At 39.2% G+C, this 18,651-nt stretch overlaps 1 protein-coding gene and 1 long non-coding RNA gene across 5 annotated transcripts in view; both read left to right on the top strand.

Moving 5' to 3' along the window:
- The window catches only part of LOC149105299 (uncharacterized), a 341,662-nt gene that overhangs the window by 308,015 nt on the left and 14,996 nt on the right, over positions 1-18,651 (top strand). The window lies entirely within an intron of this gene.
- The window catches only part of LOC110046682 (alcohol dehydrogenase class-3-like), a 145,567-nt gene that overhangs the window by 126,419 nt on the left and 497 nt on the right, over positions 1-18,651 (top strand). For 2 of the 4 annotated variants that reach the window (XM_020752374.2, XM_089270735.1), the window contains 2 exons: positions 78-216; positions 18,558-18,597. In XM_020752374.2, coding sequence (XP_020608033.2) covers positions 78-216; positions 18,558-18,582 — 164 coding nt within the window. In that variant the 3' untranslated portion in view covers positions 18,583-18,597. Of the gene's footprint in view, positions 1-77; positions 217-18,557; positions 18,598-18,651 lie in introns of those variants that run through there. The other 2 variants (XM_089270737.1, XM_020752379.2) reach the window with 2 other exon arrangements.

Raw genomic sequence — 18,651 nt, 5'->3', positions numbered from 1 at the left:
GGGGGGGGGGGGGTAGAGCACTTGTTTGTACTTGGTCATTCTAACTTTATGTTGTAATATGTGTTACTTGTATTCAGGATGGAAGAGTTGTGAAAGTGTTCCCAAACTTGTGGATGAGTACTTAGCTGGCAAGTTAAAAGTAGATGAATTTATTACTCACTCATTTCCACTGGACAAAATCAATGAAGCTTTTGAGCTAATGCATGCAGGAAAAAGGTTGGTAAACAAATTTTGTGTCAAGTTGCTTTCTTTTTTTTTTATCTTGAAATTAGATCATCTTTTCATATGTATACATCGCAAAATAATCTTATAGCCAAAAGCCAGTCGGGAATGCGAAAAATTAAATGTATTCCTTCGTGTACAGGTCTTTTTGGACCTTTTAATGTCAATGTTATTCTTTTTGTTTTATTTTATGTAAGTACATTTAATTTTTCTCTTGGTTTATGCTACACACACGTTTTTCAAATGCTATCAAACAATCAAACATATCTAGAATGTAAATCAGATGGTTTTTTATATCAGCATACAAAATCAAACTCCAAAATGCAAATTTCAACAGTCTAATCTGACAGAAACTGTGAAAACTGTCGAACCATATGAGCGGTTTGTTGGTCCTCTGGGATCTGTGGCAACACCCTTTGCTTAAATTCTTAATGACTCATCTTTGTGATATCAAAAGCCTGTCAGTAAATGTCAGGGGACTAAACAAATTGCTAAAACGTCACACCATGTTTAGGTGGCTGCATCATCAAAACAGCTCCTTTATCTTCTTGCAAGAAACTTACAGTTCAAAAGAATGCAAAAACGCCTGGCGAGCAGAATGGGGTGACGATATTGTCTTTAATCACGGTAAAAATCATAGCAAAGGGACCATGATTCTCTTTCATCCAAAATTAAATTTCAAGATTGAAAAACAAATTACCAACAAAAACAGTAGATACATAATTTTAGACTGGATTTTTTCAGATACATGACTTGTACTTGTAAACATTTACACACCAAATGATGTCCATCAACAAGTCTTCTTTTTTAAAGAACTACAACATCAACTTAAAGACTATGCAGAAGAAATAATAATCATAGATGGGGACTTTAATTGTACATTGACTGACATAGATAAGAAGGGTGGCAATCCTTTCTCCCGGAAAATACCATTAATTCAAGAAATTAATAAATGATGTAATACCGGTATGTATGAACTAACTGACATCTGGAGGTAATGAAACCCAAAAGAAGAGAAGTTTACATGGCAAAATAAGTCTTTAAATTACAATGTCATCTTGGTTATTTTCTTATTTCCAGACAGCTAATGAACCTGACCAACAAATGCACAATCACTTTCGCTCCTGAAACGGACCACTCTGCTATTTTTATTCACTTTAAAAGTGAAGAACTCAAACAAAGAAAGGTCCAGGTTTTTGGAAATTTAATCAGTCACTCCTTCATGATGAAAATTACGTGTCATTGTTGCATGTAGAACTCAAAAATTTCAAGCAAAAGTGCATTGATGTCGAAGATTTAAATCTGTAATGGGATCTGATTAAAATGGAGATTAGAGGTTTTACTGTGAAATATTCCAAAAACAAATCTAGAGAAAGAAAATCCACTGAAACTATTCTGCAGAACCGCATTAATGATCTGTTTAAAAGAGCTGAAGCAGAACCAAATAACAAATATATAATTTGTGAAATTCAAAACAGCAGACTACGCCTAAAGAGGATTATGCAATACAAGACAAAAGGTGCAATTCTAAGAAATAAGGTGAGGTGGTATGAAGACGGCGAACGCAACATCCGTTACTTCTATAGCCTTGAGAAAAGAAATTATGAAAAAAAGGCAATTGAAAAATTAAAATGCTGAAACAGCACCATCACAAACAATCGATTCGAGATTCTGCGAGAGCAAATGGAATATTATAAAGCTCTTTACACTTCGGCCACACATCCTGAAAATTCAAACGATGCAGGCTCCGCTTTCTTCGAAAACATTACCCCTCTAGAGAATATGGATCAGCAAATGTGTCAAGGGAAGGTCTCCACTGAAGAATGCCTAAAAGCCTAAATGATTTCCAAAACGAAAAATCGCCGGGAACAGATGGATTACCTGCAGAGTTTTATAAATTTTTTTGGAAAGAACTGCATCTTGACAGGATAAAAAGTTTTAACTTTCCTTTTGATACAGGAACTTTGTCAATTTCTTAAAGAATAGGGATTATTACATCATCCCGAAACCAAATAAAGACACCACATTACTGAAGAATCTGAGACCAATCTCTCTTCTTAATGGTGACTATAAAATACTGACAAAAACAATTGTGAAGAGATTAGAAAAAGTTATTCCAAAAATTATTAACCCTGACCAAACCGGTTACGTTAAAGGCTGTTATATCGGTTAAAACGTTCGTTTAATTTTGGACATTATGTCATATACAGATGAGAAAAATGTCCTGGGAGTTGCCCTTTTTATTGATTTTCGAAAAGCTTTTGACACCATTGAATGGGATTTGCTTATCGACACCCTTAACAAGTTTAATTTTGGACCTCACATTATAAACTGGGTGAAAATCTTTTACAATGTTACCAGCTGTGTTTTAAACAATGGCCATGCGTCAGAATTCGTTGCTTTAGAGAGGGATGTCAGACAAGGTTGCCCTCTGTCCAGATTGCTTTTTGTGATAGGTATCGAAGTTCTTGCCAATGCAATTAGAAACAAGAATATGATAAAGGGATTTAAAGTAGGTGAGAAAGAAATCAAAGCGTCTTATATGCTGACGACACGAAGGTTTTCGTGCGAGACCTGGATTCTATACCAGAACTACTGGTACTTCTAAATAACTTTAAAAATCTCTCTGGCTTAGAAATTAATGCTACAAAAACAGAAGGGATTTGGCTCGGTAGTTGGAAAAACAACCTTGAAACTCCGTTTGGTTTTCGCTGGCCACGAGACCCGACACAATTCATACAATTCACGCAAAGCAACTGAGTTAAATTTTATAGAGAAAATCCGGAACCTAGAAAAGACTTTAAATAGGTGGAAGAGAAGAAACCTTACATTTCGTGGTAAGATAAACATCGTTAAAACGTTAGGTCTTTCAAAATTAATTTACAATACATCTGTACTCATTATCCCTGAACAACTAATTAAAGAAATTAACTCAATAATTTTTAATTTTATTTGGGATGAGAAGCCCTCTAAAATCAAGAAATCAACTACTATTGGTGAGAGAAAACATGGAGGACTTAAAATGACTGACTTTAATATCTTGAATAAAACCTTAAAAGTCGCATGGATACCACGCATAAAATCCGAAAACGTAGCATCCTGGAAAATCATCGCTAACGCAGCCCTAGAGAGATATGGTGGATTACACTTCTTGACAAATTGTAACTATGACATTAACACACTACAGGTCGGCAATTTACCACCTTTTTATGGTGACGTACTAAAAGAATGGCAAATGACTAAAGATTCTATAAGAAGTGTGACTCCCTCACTTATGAAGAGGTAATTTGGAAAAGTTGGTTTGACCGTAGTTTCTCGGTTATAAGGCGCACGGTTTTTTCGAGGAAAATCTGTTTTTTCTTGGGAAGTTTTTGCCAAAATTGGGGTACGCCTTATAGCCGAATATTTTCACGCAAAAAAATCTAACGGCAGCAATTTTACTGGAACTTACAGTTAAAACTAGACAAATAAAAGACACTAAACATTGGTCATTGACTTTTTTAAGATTTGGTGGTTCTGAAAAGAACCGGGTGGCTCTGAAAAGAGCCGTTGTTTTTTGTTTTGAAATTTGTTGATGTCTAGTCTTCCTCCTTGCTATCCGTGTCAAACTCGTTCTCCAGTTCATCATCTGCTTCCTCCTCTCCAGCTTCTTCTTCGTCCCACACAGCTTCGTCCTCGGTGCCGTCCAGAGCATTTGATATTCCACAGCACTTGAATGAGTTCGCGATCAAATTAGCGGGTATCTCTTGCCATGCCTTTTGGATCCACTGCAAAACCAGTTCTTTGCTCGGCGCACGCTTCTTCCCCGACGGAGTGTAAGTAAACGGACCGTTCACCATCCAAGTCTGGTATTGGGATTGCACCTTGGTCTTAAAAGGTTTGTTGATACATTTGTCCAGGGGCTGCAACACGGGCGTAAGTCCACCAGGAATAACTGCGACTTCTACGTTTCGCCTCGCCAGAAGATCTTTCACGGCGTTAATGTCAAATGCCCACGGAATGAATCCCACACGAGGAGAGTTCTTTGGTCTGGGGTGTACCGAAGATTGCGTCGAATCCACTCCATTACTCCTAGAAATTAATAAGAAATACAGTCTTAGAATGCTAGAAAGCTTTATTATCAAGGCCGCATTGTGTTAAACAACTGCACGAGAAAAGCTAACAAACTGAAATTTGCATACGCGCGTACGTGCTAAACAGCACGGCAGGTTTCTTTCACAGGTCACCAAAAAATATGCCAAAACGTCATAAAACAGATGCATACAAGTGCGTCCCAAGTGCAACTATAAGAGCTCTTGTTTAAAAAAAAAACGCGTGGGGGAAATCAGTTGTAGCACTGAAATAAAAAAAAAATTGATCCAAAGAAAGCCAAGACTTATTTCTGTTGAAAATATAAATTGTTTGTAGCCTTTCAATACAATATGAAAACGAAAGAGGCTTACACTGATCCGTGAATTATGCATTTACTTATGCGTGATTTGTGAACCAACGACTTTTGCGGGAATAAATCACTTTTTTTGGAGATTTTATCGTCATTAAAGCTCGTAAACTACACCAAACTAGATGTAAAACCTGCCCATTCCACGCGACTGAGAACTAACCACAGCGACAGTGAACAGGAGGACCTAGAATCTAGTCTGTCACGATGTGTAAGCCATGCACACGGCATTTCGATGCATCAAAATGGAGGGTTCTGTATGTTTTGCGAAACGTGGATAGAATTTGTATTTTTATGTAACACATGATTTAGCCTTTGCATTTTTACGTGAAAAGTGATTTTTTTCTGTTAACGTGAAGCTGTTTTTGAATTTTTTGTGATGCGTGAAAAGGCCGATTACAATGCGTGAAATTGTTTTCAGAGTAGGTATAGGGGACCCTCTTGTTTCTGTTTAGTACATACTCGTAAAGATTTCAAAAAAAATGTAGAAATAAAACAGTTCAATTTGCTATCATAATGAATTATCTTATTACGGTAAAATATATTAACACTACATGTCTGAAAGCTACATTTCAACCCATTTCGTACATACACCACCCCTAGAAATTTTTTCATTAAAATTATAGAATCAAACATTTTTAGTTAGGGTTTGTTGCATGGAAACATCGATAAACCTCTCATGGATCTCAGTAATTGTTACATCGCGAAATTTACTGAGTGTTTTGATTGTGACCTGTGACCTGTGACCTGTGAAAGAAACCTGCCGAAACAGCACGTGCTAGGTAACACGATACATCAACAATGAAATTCGAATCTGGTTTCTGAGAAACAAGAAGTTTACTCGTCTCACTCGCTTGTCGAAAAGATGCTGCTCAGAATAAACAGTGTTTTAGCTTACCTTCTTCGTCCATCCAGCCCTTCTTGTGAACGGAGACCTGCATCCTTGGTGGCACGTTCATTTTCAGCTGTCGAACTCCTTTAAATATGACCTTCGGGGGAAGTTTCTCGCCGTTCACTTTCACCGTTAGTGCAACTGTGAAACTCTGCTTGTCGGCACCGCATGACAACACTGGAACTGTTCTATTCCCGGTGAACTCCAAGGTTCTGGTGGCTGGCAGCTCAAACCGCATTGGCGTTTCATCCATATTGAGGATACGACTTAAATCATACCCCAACGCTGGCGAGATCTCCGGACGAATCGATGAAATTGGATGACCTTGTCTTCCATGTCGGCCGGGAGTCGTTGAGCAAGAGTGGTCTTCGCTCTCATGGAGATGGAGTGGCGACGTTTCCAGTTCGTGTACCAGCCATCGGATGCTTTAAATTCAGGGTCGGTGCTGAGTTCTTTTGCCTTGAGTCGAAGCATCATGTCGCTAACTGACAGACCTGCAACAACAATTAAAATAAAATGTCAGTTCCTTGATCAAATACAATGAACATAAACAGATTTATGGATCATCAGTAACAAACACATTACTCCAGATTACTGGAAATGGAAAAATAAACTCAACAATGCTTACCTTGACTTCGCTGATCGCTGAACCAGTCGGCTAATTGCTGATCCATCTCAGCATACTTCGGTCGGAAGCGTCCCATAGATGCACGCTTCGCTGTCCTCCGCAGCTCGCCGGAAAACAAAACGTGTTGTTGGTTACGCCATTTCCTAACCATGGATTCTGAAATGCTGTATTCATGAGCAATTTCACGGTTGTTGTTTACTGCCTCGGCCTCTGCAACGATTTTCAACTTGAAGTTGAGGTCATACGAATGACGGCGAGAGCTTGGCATATTTACGATTGAGATTTGACTGTTTACGATGAGAACGTATCAGTAAGTTTTGCAACTGTGTTTAAGTTCGGCTTGTTGATGTTTTTATAATACAAACTCGGATCGTTGAATATTTATTAGAATCTTTATAAAAAACGAAATATGTTTCCTGAGCAGGAAAGCTGAAATTAATGTGTATGTGTTGTTTGTTTACACTCAAGTTTATCATCAGAGGTGCGAGCTTTTAGCTTTTGTTTTCGTGTATATCATTAAATGTGTGACTTTTTCACTGTTGTTCACATTTACAGAGAGTTCGCGTGCTAATTGTGCCAAGAGAATAAAAATTTATCTTTATGAACTCTTCATTTCTTGGTGCGTCTTATAACCGAGTATTTTCACATAATTTTCAGTTTGGGAACTTTGCATGATTAAGTTGCCAGGTTTAGGGTGCGTCTTATAGCTGTAATGTTTGTCACTAAGACTCGGACGCACACAGCGACATCTTGAATTCGTTTATTCAACAACACCACTCGTCACGTGCAACATAATGTATTCTAATTTATGCAAGCTTAAACATGACATCTTCCTTTCCAATAAAAATAAATAAATAAACAAAACCGAAAACAAAAGAAAACAAAGGAATAACAAAGTAGGTCAACAAGTTATGTGACAACAATTTACAGAAAATTGCTAAAAATGTCTGTTCCACACTGTTGTCACTATTAACTGGAACTTCCCCATAACCAACAATAACACAGCCTAGTAGTAAGCAAATAAAAAAAAAAACAAAACAAAACAGTCTGATTCAATGTCTGGTTACTGAGTGTGGACAGTTCAGTTCATAACATAGTCCTCTCTGAATCTTGCTGGTAATCTGACAGTTCGGCCGCTGGAAGTACGCTGTGTCTGTTGAGGACTGCAATGGCTGGATGAGTTTAGGGAGGGCATGGCAGCATCAGGTGGTGGGACGGCAACTGGCGGTTCGGCTACTACAGGCACGCCTGGCCCATCAATAGCTGGTCCTGCGATCAGTGGAGGCGACTCGACTGTTGGGAGCAGGTGATGACAGTTTCGTCGGTAGGTGGTACCATCAGGTGTTGCAACTATGTAGGATCTTGGAGCACTATGTTGTGCAGTAACGATGGCAGGCTCCCAAGTCTTTCCTTTTCTTATTCTAGCTGTTTCACCCTCCTTAATACTCGGCAGCTGCTTAGCATTCCGGTCATAGTACATCTTCTGCTTATCACTCCGCTGTTGCAGCTTCTGTTGGGGGCTATCAACCACTTGAGGTTTCAAGAGAGACTCCACAGTAGGTAGTTTGGACTTCAACATGCGACTCATTAACAGCTGAGCAGGTGACTCCTTAAGTCCAGAGATGGGTGTGTTCCTGTACTCCAGTAGAGCAATGTAGGGGTCATTTCCGTCTGCACAAGCCTTTCTAAGTAAATTCTTGATGGTCTGGATTGCTCTTTCACTCATCCCATTGGACTGTGGGTATCTGGGACTTGATGTGGAGATTTCAAATCCCCACTCACTTGCAAAATTACGGAAAGCCTTGCTTGAGAAGGGCATGTTGTCGGCAACAACTTCATCTGGAATACCATGTCTGGCATAAATTGATTTCATGCTAGTTATAACAGAGCTAGCTGTCTTGTCTTTCATAAGACAAAGTTCCGGATATTTAGAGTAGTAGTCAACCACAACTAAATAAGAGTTAGTGTTCAGTTCAAATATGTCTGCACCAAGCTTCTGCCATGGTCTCTGGGGAACTTCATGAGGCAGGAGAGGCTCTTTCTGGTTCTCTCTTTGATACTTGAGACACACTGGGCATTTAGCCACCAGTCTCTCAATTGCAGTAGACATGCCTGGCCAATAGACTACAGCTCTGGCCCTTGACTTACACTTTTCAATACCAAGGTGACTCTCATGGATACAATTCAGGACAGCTTGTCTCATATCTTGTGGGATTATGAGCCTCTGGCCAAGGAACAACAGGCCTTCTACTTCATGAATTTCACTACGAAGACTCCAGTAATGGGCAATTGATGCAGGCAATTGGCTTCTGTGGGAAGGCCAACCATTCTTAACAACTGTACATAATTTCTGAAGGTCTTCATCTTGTGCTGTTGCAGACTTCATTTGTGCCAATTTCTCCTGGGTCATGGGAAGATTTGTAATGAGGCTATGGACCATCACCTCCATGTCATCGTTCAAATCATCATCTGTAGGCTGCTCATTCAGAAAGGCTCTTGAGAGTGTATCTGCTACATACATGTATTTGCCTGGAACATAAGAGATGTTGACTTCATACTTCTGAAGTCTCAGAAGCAGGCATTGAAGCCTTGGCGAAGAATTAACCAGTGGCTTCTTTGTGATTGATACCAGCGGTTTATGGTCTGACATAACATCTACTGGTCTACCATAAACATAATGATTGAATCTCTCGCAGCCAAATACCACTGCAAGAAGTTCTTTCTCTATTTGGGCGTAGTTTACTTCTGCTTGGGTGAGAGATCTTGATGCGTAGGCAATTGGGTGGCCATCCTGGAGAATGCATGCTCCTAGACCTGACTTAGAGGCATCCACTTGCAAATTGACTGGCTTAGAAGGATCAAAGAACTTTAAAACAGGCTGACTTGACAGGATCTCCTTTAGATGCTCCACTGCCTGTGTGTGCTCATGTGACCAGATCCAAACTACATCTTTCTTCAACAGGCTTCGCAAGGGAGCAGTAGCTTCTGACTGATTAGGAATAAACTGAGAAAAATAGTTCACCATTCCCAAGAATCTCCGCAGTTCTTCTCTGTTCTGGGGTAATGGCATTTGAACTATGGCTCGCACTTTCTCAACATCTGGCTTCAATCCTGATTCAGACACAATGTTCCCCATGTACTTGACTTCACTGACTTTGTACTGGAGCTTTGCTGGGTTGAACTTAACTTTCGCTTCTCGTGCCCTTAGCAAAAGCTTTCTCATGAGTGTATCATGCTCAAACTCATCTTTAGCAGCGATAATTATGTCATCAAATATGACTTCCACACCATCAATGTCTCCAAATATGGATTCATTCTTTTTCTGAAAAACCTCTGGTGCTGAACTTATACCAAATGGCATTCTTTTAAAGCGATAACGGCCATACGGAGTGTTGAATGTGCAGAGGTGAGAACTTTCATCATCTAGACACACTTGCCAGAAACCATCCTTTTCATCCACTATGGAGAAAACTTTCTTGCCACTTAGACGACTTGCTATATCTTCTGCAGTTGGAATCCTGTGGTGCTCTCGGCGAATTGCCTTGTTAAGATCTCTGGGGTCTAAACACAGGCGTAGGGACCCATCACGTTTCTCCACAATGACGAGACTGTTAACCCACGGGGTGGGTCTGTCCACTTTCTGAATAACATCTTTCTCTTCTAGCTCCTGGAGTTTTTCTTTCAGCTTCTCAAGCAGACTATATGGCACTCGCCGTGGTGGGTGAATGACAGGCTCAACTGTATCATCCAATTCAATGTGATAACTGCCTTCCATACAGCCCAGTCCAGTAAAGACGTCAGGAAACTCATCCAAAATTTCTTCCTTTGTGAGTGGCACCTGGGCAACACTCTCTACTCTTCTGACCAAATTTAATTTTTGGCAAGCTGAAAGTCCCAAAATCGGTGGTGACTCAACAGCGGCGACAAAAAATGGCAGGTTTTCTTTCATTCCATGAGCTTCACAGTGTAAGTTTAGTGTGCCTTCAGGTTTAACCTTGAAGTCTCCATAAGATGAGAGAATGACGCTGGTTTCCGAAAGCGGTGACTTATTTCTGAGTTTCAAGTACACACTGAGTGGCAACACATTCGCTTCGGCTCCTGTGTCCAGTTTGAATTTAATTGGTGTTCCGCCGACACATAAATTCGTAAACCAAGCCGAGTCTTCGACAGGCGGTGCACTAGTCACTGTTCCGATAAATAATTCTTGATCTCCATTATCTGATTGAACTTCTAATTCGACTCCACCAATGGCGCCTTGATCGCTCGGAGTGACTACGTGTACGGGAGATTTCATTTGCGGACAAACTCTGGCGAAATGATTTTTTCCTTTACAAACGAGACAAAGCTTTCCAAACGCAGGACATGACTTTGGTAGATGCTTAGTACCACACTTCGAACAGTTGAACGGTAATTTAGGACGCGGCGGTTTTGGACGCCTTAAATTGAACTTGTTTCCGACCCAATGAACTGGAACGCTCTTGTCAGAATCTTCCAATTCCTTTATTTGACTCGAGCTTGCTTCGCCGGCTCTGCAAACACTTGCTGCTTTTTCTAGGGTAAGGTCTGACGATTCACGGAGCAGTCGTTCTTTCAGTCGGGTATCTCTCACACCAAACACAATTCGGTCGCGGATCATGAGGTCATGCTGATCGCCAAATTCACAGGACTTTGCACGTGTTTTCAGCTCGGTGATAAACTGATCAATTGTCTCGCCTTCTTGCTGTTTGCATTCCCAAAATCGATATCTTTCAAACACAGTGTTCTTTCTCGGGTTGACATACTCCTCAAACTTCTTCTTAAGATGAGCAATCTTGTCTGGATCCTCACCAGTAGCAAACTTAAAGGTATTATAAATTTCCAGCGCTTCTTCACCGATCACGTGAAGCAGGATCGCGCACTGAACTTTCTCGTCTTCTTTTATTTTGCCAGACGCCGTCAGATAAAGGTCGAATCGTTGGACCCATCTTCTCCAATTTTCACTTGGATTTCCTTGAAGTGACAAAGCTTCCGGAGGCTTGAACGAATCCATTTTACTCCTGGTACCATGTAATGTTTGTCACTAAGACTCGGACGCACACAGCGACATCTTGAATTCGTTTATTCAACAACACCACTCGTCACGTGCAACATAATGTATTCTAATTTATGCAAGCTTAAACATGACAATAGCCGAGTGCGCCTTATAACCGAGAAACTACGGGTATAATTCGAATCCAGGATCTCCTTCAAGAGGACAGTAAATTCCTGTCCTTAAAAAACTTTTGTTATAAGTTTAAGCTCAAAATGCCCTTCACCCTCTACTTTGGTCTTATTAATGCTATCTCAACTTCTTGGAGGTTAGTATCTGAAAATCCTCCTTCCCGATGCCCAGAAAGTGAGGAAAAAGAAGAAATCATTTCCACCAATTATGTGTACAACTTGCTGTTGAAGAAATTCTTCGTACCACCTACTGCTGATCACCCCACAAACCGTCCGAAAAGTGTACGAATTACATTTCCAGATCAAGTGTGACATTAAAATAACAATGTTTCAATATAAGATAAGACACAACATTCTGGCAACTAAAATGTCTCTTTCTAGAGCCAAAATGTCTGACAACGATGTATGTCTTCAATGCTTGGCTGATACACACTCCCTAGATCATACATTCTTAAGCTGCTCTTCCGTTATAGCCTTTTGGAAGACCTTTCAATACTGGTGGACAAATAAAACAAAACAGCAACTAGCATTATCAAATAGCAAACTAATAAGAACTTTATAAAATTATTACTATCAGAGTATGTATCGATCATTGCTTTTACAAGTTTGGTGGCCCCTAAAAGAGTTGTTTTTGTTCATAAGCATAAGCTTATGTTCCTTGCTGTTAAACAGTATGAAACCTTCATTAAAAAATATTTTAACCAGTTTAAGGTCGCCATTCCAGAGCAGCTAAATGTTGTGCAGCAGGGAATCTCCATTTCACCAAAAAGCTGTTTACATTGTCACACTGAGTGACATCAATTAGTATCAATTTATCGACCACCTGGACCCCAAGAGTGAGATCTTGATGAGCTTGAAAAATCTCTGTCTTGTCATCAATCCAGCGGATCTTGTCCACGTATTATTCTTACTGGTGATTTTAACATTAAAGATATTGCATGGCATCAGTCATCATTGTCTTCAAGTCCACAATATGGCCTGTCCTTGAACCAAAAGATGTTAGCTACATTGATAACTTTGCTGTTTCCCAATTGGTATCATCTCCAACTAGAGGTGAATCAATGCTAGATCTTGTTCTAACTAGCCATTTTGACTTAGTAAGCAATCTTCACATACACTGTAGGGGAGGGGATAAGTGACCACTCAGCTATATCCTTTGATCAAATCTGTCATTTAAAGTCTCTAATGAGAAACCAAGAACTGTGTTTAAATTTGACAAGACTGATTTCAATGCAGTGAAATTAGATGCTATCGAGTTGAATAGAGCCTTCTTTGTGAGAAATCCATTGGAATGTTCTATTGAAGATAATTGGCAATTTTGTAAAGCAGGGCTGATAGAAATTGTATGTAAGAGAGTCCCTAGAAAGAAACAGGGTACATGGGCTGACACTCCATGGATCACAAGAGATTTAAAAAGACTGCTGAGAAAGAAGAAGAGATTGTACAACAATTTTAAGCAATTAAACAACCCAGCTCACAAACAGAAATATCTTCATTTTCAAAAGCAGTTGAAGGTGAAAATATGCAAGGCTCAAGATGATTTCATAGCAGAAACATTGAACATTAACCCTGATGATAAGTTTTGATCTTACATTAAGTCTTAGAGACAGGAACAGATAGGGGTTCCATCCCTAAAAAGTGATACAGGACTTAAGGTGGATAGCCTTAGCAAAGCTCAAACACTAAATATGCAATTCCAACAAGTATTCACACTGGAAGATGTGACAGTTTTTCCTGATAAAGGGCCTGGTAGTATGACAGACGTGGATCCAATGATTTTTAATGTTAAGGGAGCCAAAAACACTCCTCCATAGCCTTGATAGCAAAAAGACAAGGGGTCCAGATGATATCCCCACCCATATTATAAAGGAATCAGCATCTCAGCTTGCTGAAAGTTGTCTCCTTCTTGTTTAATCAATCTTATGACACAAGTCAACTGCCTGAGGATTGGTGTAAGCTAATATTGTGCCGGTCATTAAGAAAGGAAGTAAGCAAGACCCAAACATTACAGGCTGGGACTCTGTGTAAGGTGATGGAACATGTGGTCTATCAGAGTATTATGCAACATTTAGAGAAGAACAACATCTTGAATGCTAATTAAATCAACATGGAAAAAGCATTTCTGTGGAGCTCAGTTGTTACTCACCATTGAAGATCTTGCAAAGAATATGGATATTGGATCTGAAATTGATCTTGAAATTTTTAATTTCAGCAAAACATTTGATAAAGTGCGTCATTAGCAATTACTCTCTAAACTACATTATTATGGAATACAAGACACTCTCATGGATTAATTCCTCGCTAACATATCAATCACAGTGTGGTGGGATGTGTCGAAAACAAAGACCGAAGACCTAAGACCCTGTGGTCTAAAATGAAGACCCACCAGTCTAAAACGAAGACCCACCAGTCTTAAACGAAGACCCACCGGTCTAAAACGAAGACCCACCGGTCTAAAACAAAGACCCACCGGTCTAAAACGAAGACCCACCGGTCTAAAATGAAGACCCACCAGTCTAAAACGAAGACCCACCGGTCTAAAACCTTTTTTTTCTTCAGGAAAGATTATACACTAGGCTAAATTGCTTTTGTTTTTGTAGCGCATAAATTAAAATGTCATCTGAGCGCGCGGCAAACTTGACAGTTGCTTTATCTCAGTCGGTACAACGTGTCAAATTGTGTAATGAAAGTAAATTCCAACAGTATAAAAATATACATTTTAGTGACGATTTTATTTCGTCATCAATATTTTTAATTGATTATATATTAGCCAAGTGTAAAAACGAACAACAGTTACAGAACTGTCGTGGTTTTGATATATGTCAAAAGTGTCATACACCAAACTTGAAAATTTCACTTTAGTCTCATCATACAAACAAAAAATGTTATTACTTTGACTTTTTACAAAACAGGCTCTTCGTTTTGTATCAGATGACGTTTACATTTCAAAGGCTTGTGCCGTTACATGTATGGCTGTTCGAGAAAGTTGTTGCGTAGGTCAAAAGATGACTTATCTTTAAATTTTTGTTGAAATGAACAGTCCCTACATTAGATTAAGTGTTCATTTAAATGTGTCGGAGTTCGAGTAATGATTTTTCTTCTGATAGCACAGCTCAGATGTTTTTGCTACTTTAATTAATAGGGCTCACACTGGTGCACTTAAGGTAACCCTAGGGACACCTGCATGACCTTTCACTACAACAACAACAATCAGGAGCCCATGGGATCTTGCAACAATTTATTGCTAGTTCCATATATAGATGGCAAAGCTGACATAACAAAACTACGAAAATTAAACTACTGTGCTAAGCCATTTGAGTCAAGTTTCCTGTGCATTGGATAAAGTGTTGTAGTGACGATTGCACACTAGTATGTTGGCTGGTTTTAAGTCTCTTTGGGCAATTCCTTTTGCATGGAGATACGCCAGTCCGCCGCATGATTAATTACATTGTGGAATCCTTTGCAGTTGTAATCATTAATTTGCAGCAAGAAATCAGAAAGCAAGCTGACACGCAAATCGTCGACGCCAAACAGCTTGAAGTCAAAGTAAACTTATTCAAGCATTATCGCCAGCTGCTGATGGCACACTCCAAGCAGTTTCACAATGTTGGGGTGCAGAAGTCTATTGAGAAGAGCTACTTCTTTGAAGAAAAGATTCTTCTCGCCCTGGTCAAGGACATGCAACATTTTCTTGACAACCACTGTTTTGACATTTTCCTCAGTTCCAGTTCTGTAGTGTACACATTGCCAAAAGCACCTTGACCAAGCCGCTTTTTAACTTGCAGAGCGTTACAATCAAAGACTTTTATGTTCGCGATACTTTCTGCAGAAGATTGTTGCTTTTTAAGAATTGGGGAAGCTTGAAATGCCGAAGAAACGACATTCTCAACGCAGGGATGCATGTGAAAGTGATAACGTAATTTTCCCGGGAAAATCAAATTCTTGTAGTAAGTGGTGAATAAATTTGCGAGTCACGCACAGTGGTGGTCTTATAAATTTGCGAGTCACGCACAGTCAACCTTTGCACCTTTATATGATAAGGACAGTAAAGCAAAGAAATGAAGTCACCTCGTCATAATTTGCTCATATGCATTTGAAAAATAGAATATTGGTAACGACAAAATGTACTGAAATTGTCACTAAAACATATATTTCTATACTGTTGAAATTTAATTACGTTACAAAATTTGACACGTGTTGTACCGGTTGAGATAAAGTAACTGTCAAGTTTGTCGCGCGCTCAGACGACATTTAATTTATGCGCTACACAAGTGAGGGATGCGTGTGATAGTGATAACGCAATTTTCCTGGGAAAATCAAATTCTTGTAGCATGTGGTGAATAAATTTGCGAGTCATGCAAAGTGGACCTTTGCGCCTTTATATGATAAGTACAGTAAGGCAAAGTAGTGAAGTCACCTCATCATAATTTGCTTATATGCATTTGAAAAATAGAATATTGATGATGCCAAATTATACTAAAATCGTCACTAAAACATATATTTCTATACTTTTGGAATTTCATTGTGTTACACAATTTGACACGTTTTACTGACTGAGATAAAGCAACTGTCAAGTTTGCCGCGCGCTCAGATGACATTTTAATTTATGCACTACAAAAACGAAAGCAATTTAGCCTAGTGTATAGTCTTTCCTGAAGGAAAAAAAGGTTTTAGACCCGTGGGTCTTTGTTTTAGACCAGTGGGTCTTCGTTTTAGACCGGTGGGTCTTCATTTTAGACTGGTGGGTCTTCGTTTTAGACCAGTGGGTCTTCGTTTTAGACCGGTGGGTCTTCATTTTAGACTGGTGGGTCTTCGTTTTAGACCAGTGGGTCTTCGTTTTAGACCACAGGGTCTTTGTTTTAGACCAGTGGGTCTTCGTTTTAGACCACAGGGTCTTAGGTCTTCAGTCTTCATTTTTGGGTCTTCATTTTCGACACATCCAGTTGTGGTGTGGTGGATGGTGAAGCCTCAAGTGTTGTAAAGGTGACCTCAGGCGTGCCACAGGGCACTGTCTTGGGACCACTTATGTTCCTGTTGTTTATAAATGACTTTCATGAGAACATAGATAGCACTCTGAGATTATTTGCAGACAATGCCTTGCTATATCAAACAATTAATTCAGTGAACGACTGTGCTATCTTACAAAATGATATTGGGCCAAGACATGGCAAATGCAGTTTAATGTGACCAAATGCCACACAACGAGGTTGTCACAGAAGAAGCAATCTGTATTGACAGATTACTTCATTGGTGGTCAGAAGATGCCCCTGGTGACAAGCCATCGCTACCTGGGAATTATGCTAACTACTGATTTATAGAGCTCTCATGTTAGTAATATTGTGAATAAGGCTAACTGGTCACTTGGCCTTGTTAAACGTAACCTATATCCTTGTTCTGAGAGTACAAAGCATTCTGCATATGTAGCCATCGTCAGACCGAATCTGAAATACCTTACAGCTGTGTGGGACCCCAACTGGCAAGATCAGATTGATGCAATTGAAGCAGTTCAGCGACGTGCAGCTAGATTTATCAAAAGAGGCTACAGTAGAAACTCTTACAGAGATGTTAGAGTCATCAGATCTAGATCCTTTAATCGTCAGACGTAGAAATCATAGATGAATGTATTTCATTCAGCAGTTTACAACTCAACTGCATTGCCATTACGTGATTATTTTTTACCCAAACAACTCATTATTAGATCATTTTCTAAATTGTCCTTTATACCACCAAGTTGCAATCATGATTATTATTTTCATAGCTTCTTCTCAAGGATGATAAGAGACTGGACTTCTCAAGATCATTGTGTCTCATTAATTAGAAATACAATTAATTTATTCATTTTCCATCTTAATAGTATGTAATTAGTTTTTATAGCGTTTTACAATTAACTTATTCATTTTCAATATTTATTTATTTATTTTACTTTATATTGATTGGATGCAAAAGCGTTATCAATTTTAAAATGTAGATGTGGATAGATGAATTGAAAGCCACTTGTGTCCAGTACTCTATCTCCTGGTGAAATGCCTGGCTACTAAGCTATGAAAGAACAAACGAAAGTGTTCTTCCAACATTGTTGTTTAACATAAAATTCTATTGAAAAGTTGACAGGAATAAACAAACTGGTTTAAAACTATTATACCCAGCCCATTTTATGAAGCTCAAATAGGCATAGAATATTTTGTAGAGCGCTACACCTCTACATGTTTATCACTGGTCACTTTGTACTTCTTCTCTTTCATGTACATATAAAATGGTGGCATGTTACCATGGTTGCCAATGGTTTTTGCTCTGTTGTAGAAGTTTATATTCAACCGTATGACTGAACTTGTTCATTTCTACAAAATGAACTATACGGCTTTAGTGCTCTACGATCACACACTTCTAAATAATGATCGAATTCTATGACTCTACGCTTCTCTGATCGAGGATTCCTGGAGGCTTCCTGGTCTTTCATATATAGCCAAAGCAAAAGAAATGGCAATGTGTAATGATACAACTTGTACTCAAGCCTGAACCAAAGTCTGTTACATTTGCACAGCGTAATGTTTGAAATTTGGCCAACACAAGTAATCTGTAATTGAAATTTTTATTTATCACTGTATTTTTATTCTATTTTGGGGGTGGTCTGTAGAGTGGGTCTGTAGGGGTAGTCCATCAACCGGTCCATAGGGTAGTCCGTGGACCCAGTCTGTAGTGAGGTTTGCAGAGTGGGGTCAGTGTTTTTGGGTTACCCTCTGATCAGACATTGCCACATAATAAACTCTACTGTTGTATGGCTCGGTGACTCCATAATGAAACATTTCTTCATAATAAACCCCACCACTCTACCGCTTTATGATCACACATTTCTACATAATGACTTGAGGCTCTACTGCTCTATGATCAAATGTTTTCTTGTACGTTTTTCCCGAGTTCTTGAGGATGATATAGAAGTATTACAGAATATCTAAGAAATCACCTTGGCCAATCCCTCTGTAAATTATTAGTTGACAGAGCTCTTAAATTAAAGTAATTTGAAACTATTAGCTTAAAGGGACTTTGTTCCTTTCTCACTGACCAGAAAGCCAGAAAGCGATGGTTATCAATGTGTTTGTCGGCACAATCTGTAGATGACTGATCCTGTATAGTTGACTTTGCTAATCACTTGCGTTTGCTGTTTCTGTTGCTCTCTGCAGTATCCGTGCCATTGTTAACTTTTGAGGAGAATTAGACCAGGTAAAGTCAGCTATTTTTTCAACAAGGGATTCTGTTCTTGCATAACAAATGTGT

Source organism: Orbicella faveolata, unplaced genomic scaffold, assembly GCF_042242905.1.
Source record: "Orbicella faveolata isolate gen_17 unplaced genomic scaffold, um_ofav_v1 contig_34, whole genome shotgun sequence".
In the NCBI taxonomy this organism is placed as follows: Eukaryota; Metazoa; Cnidaria; class Anthozoa; order Scleractinia; family Merulinidae; genus Orbicella; species Orbicella faveolata.
The sequence above is the reverse complement of the archived record's forward strand: the minus strand, read 5'-3'. Positions and strand labels throughout refer to the sequence as shown.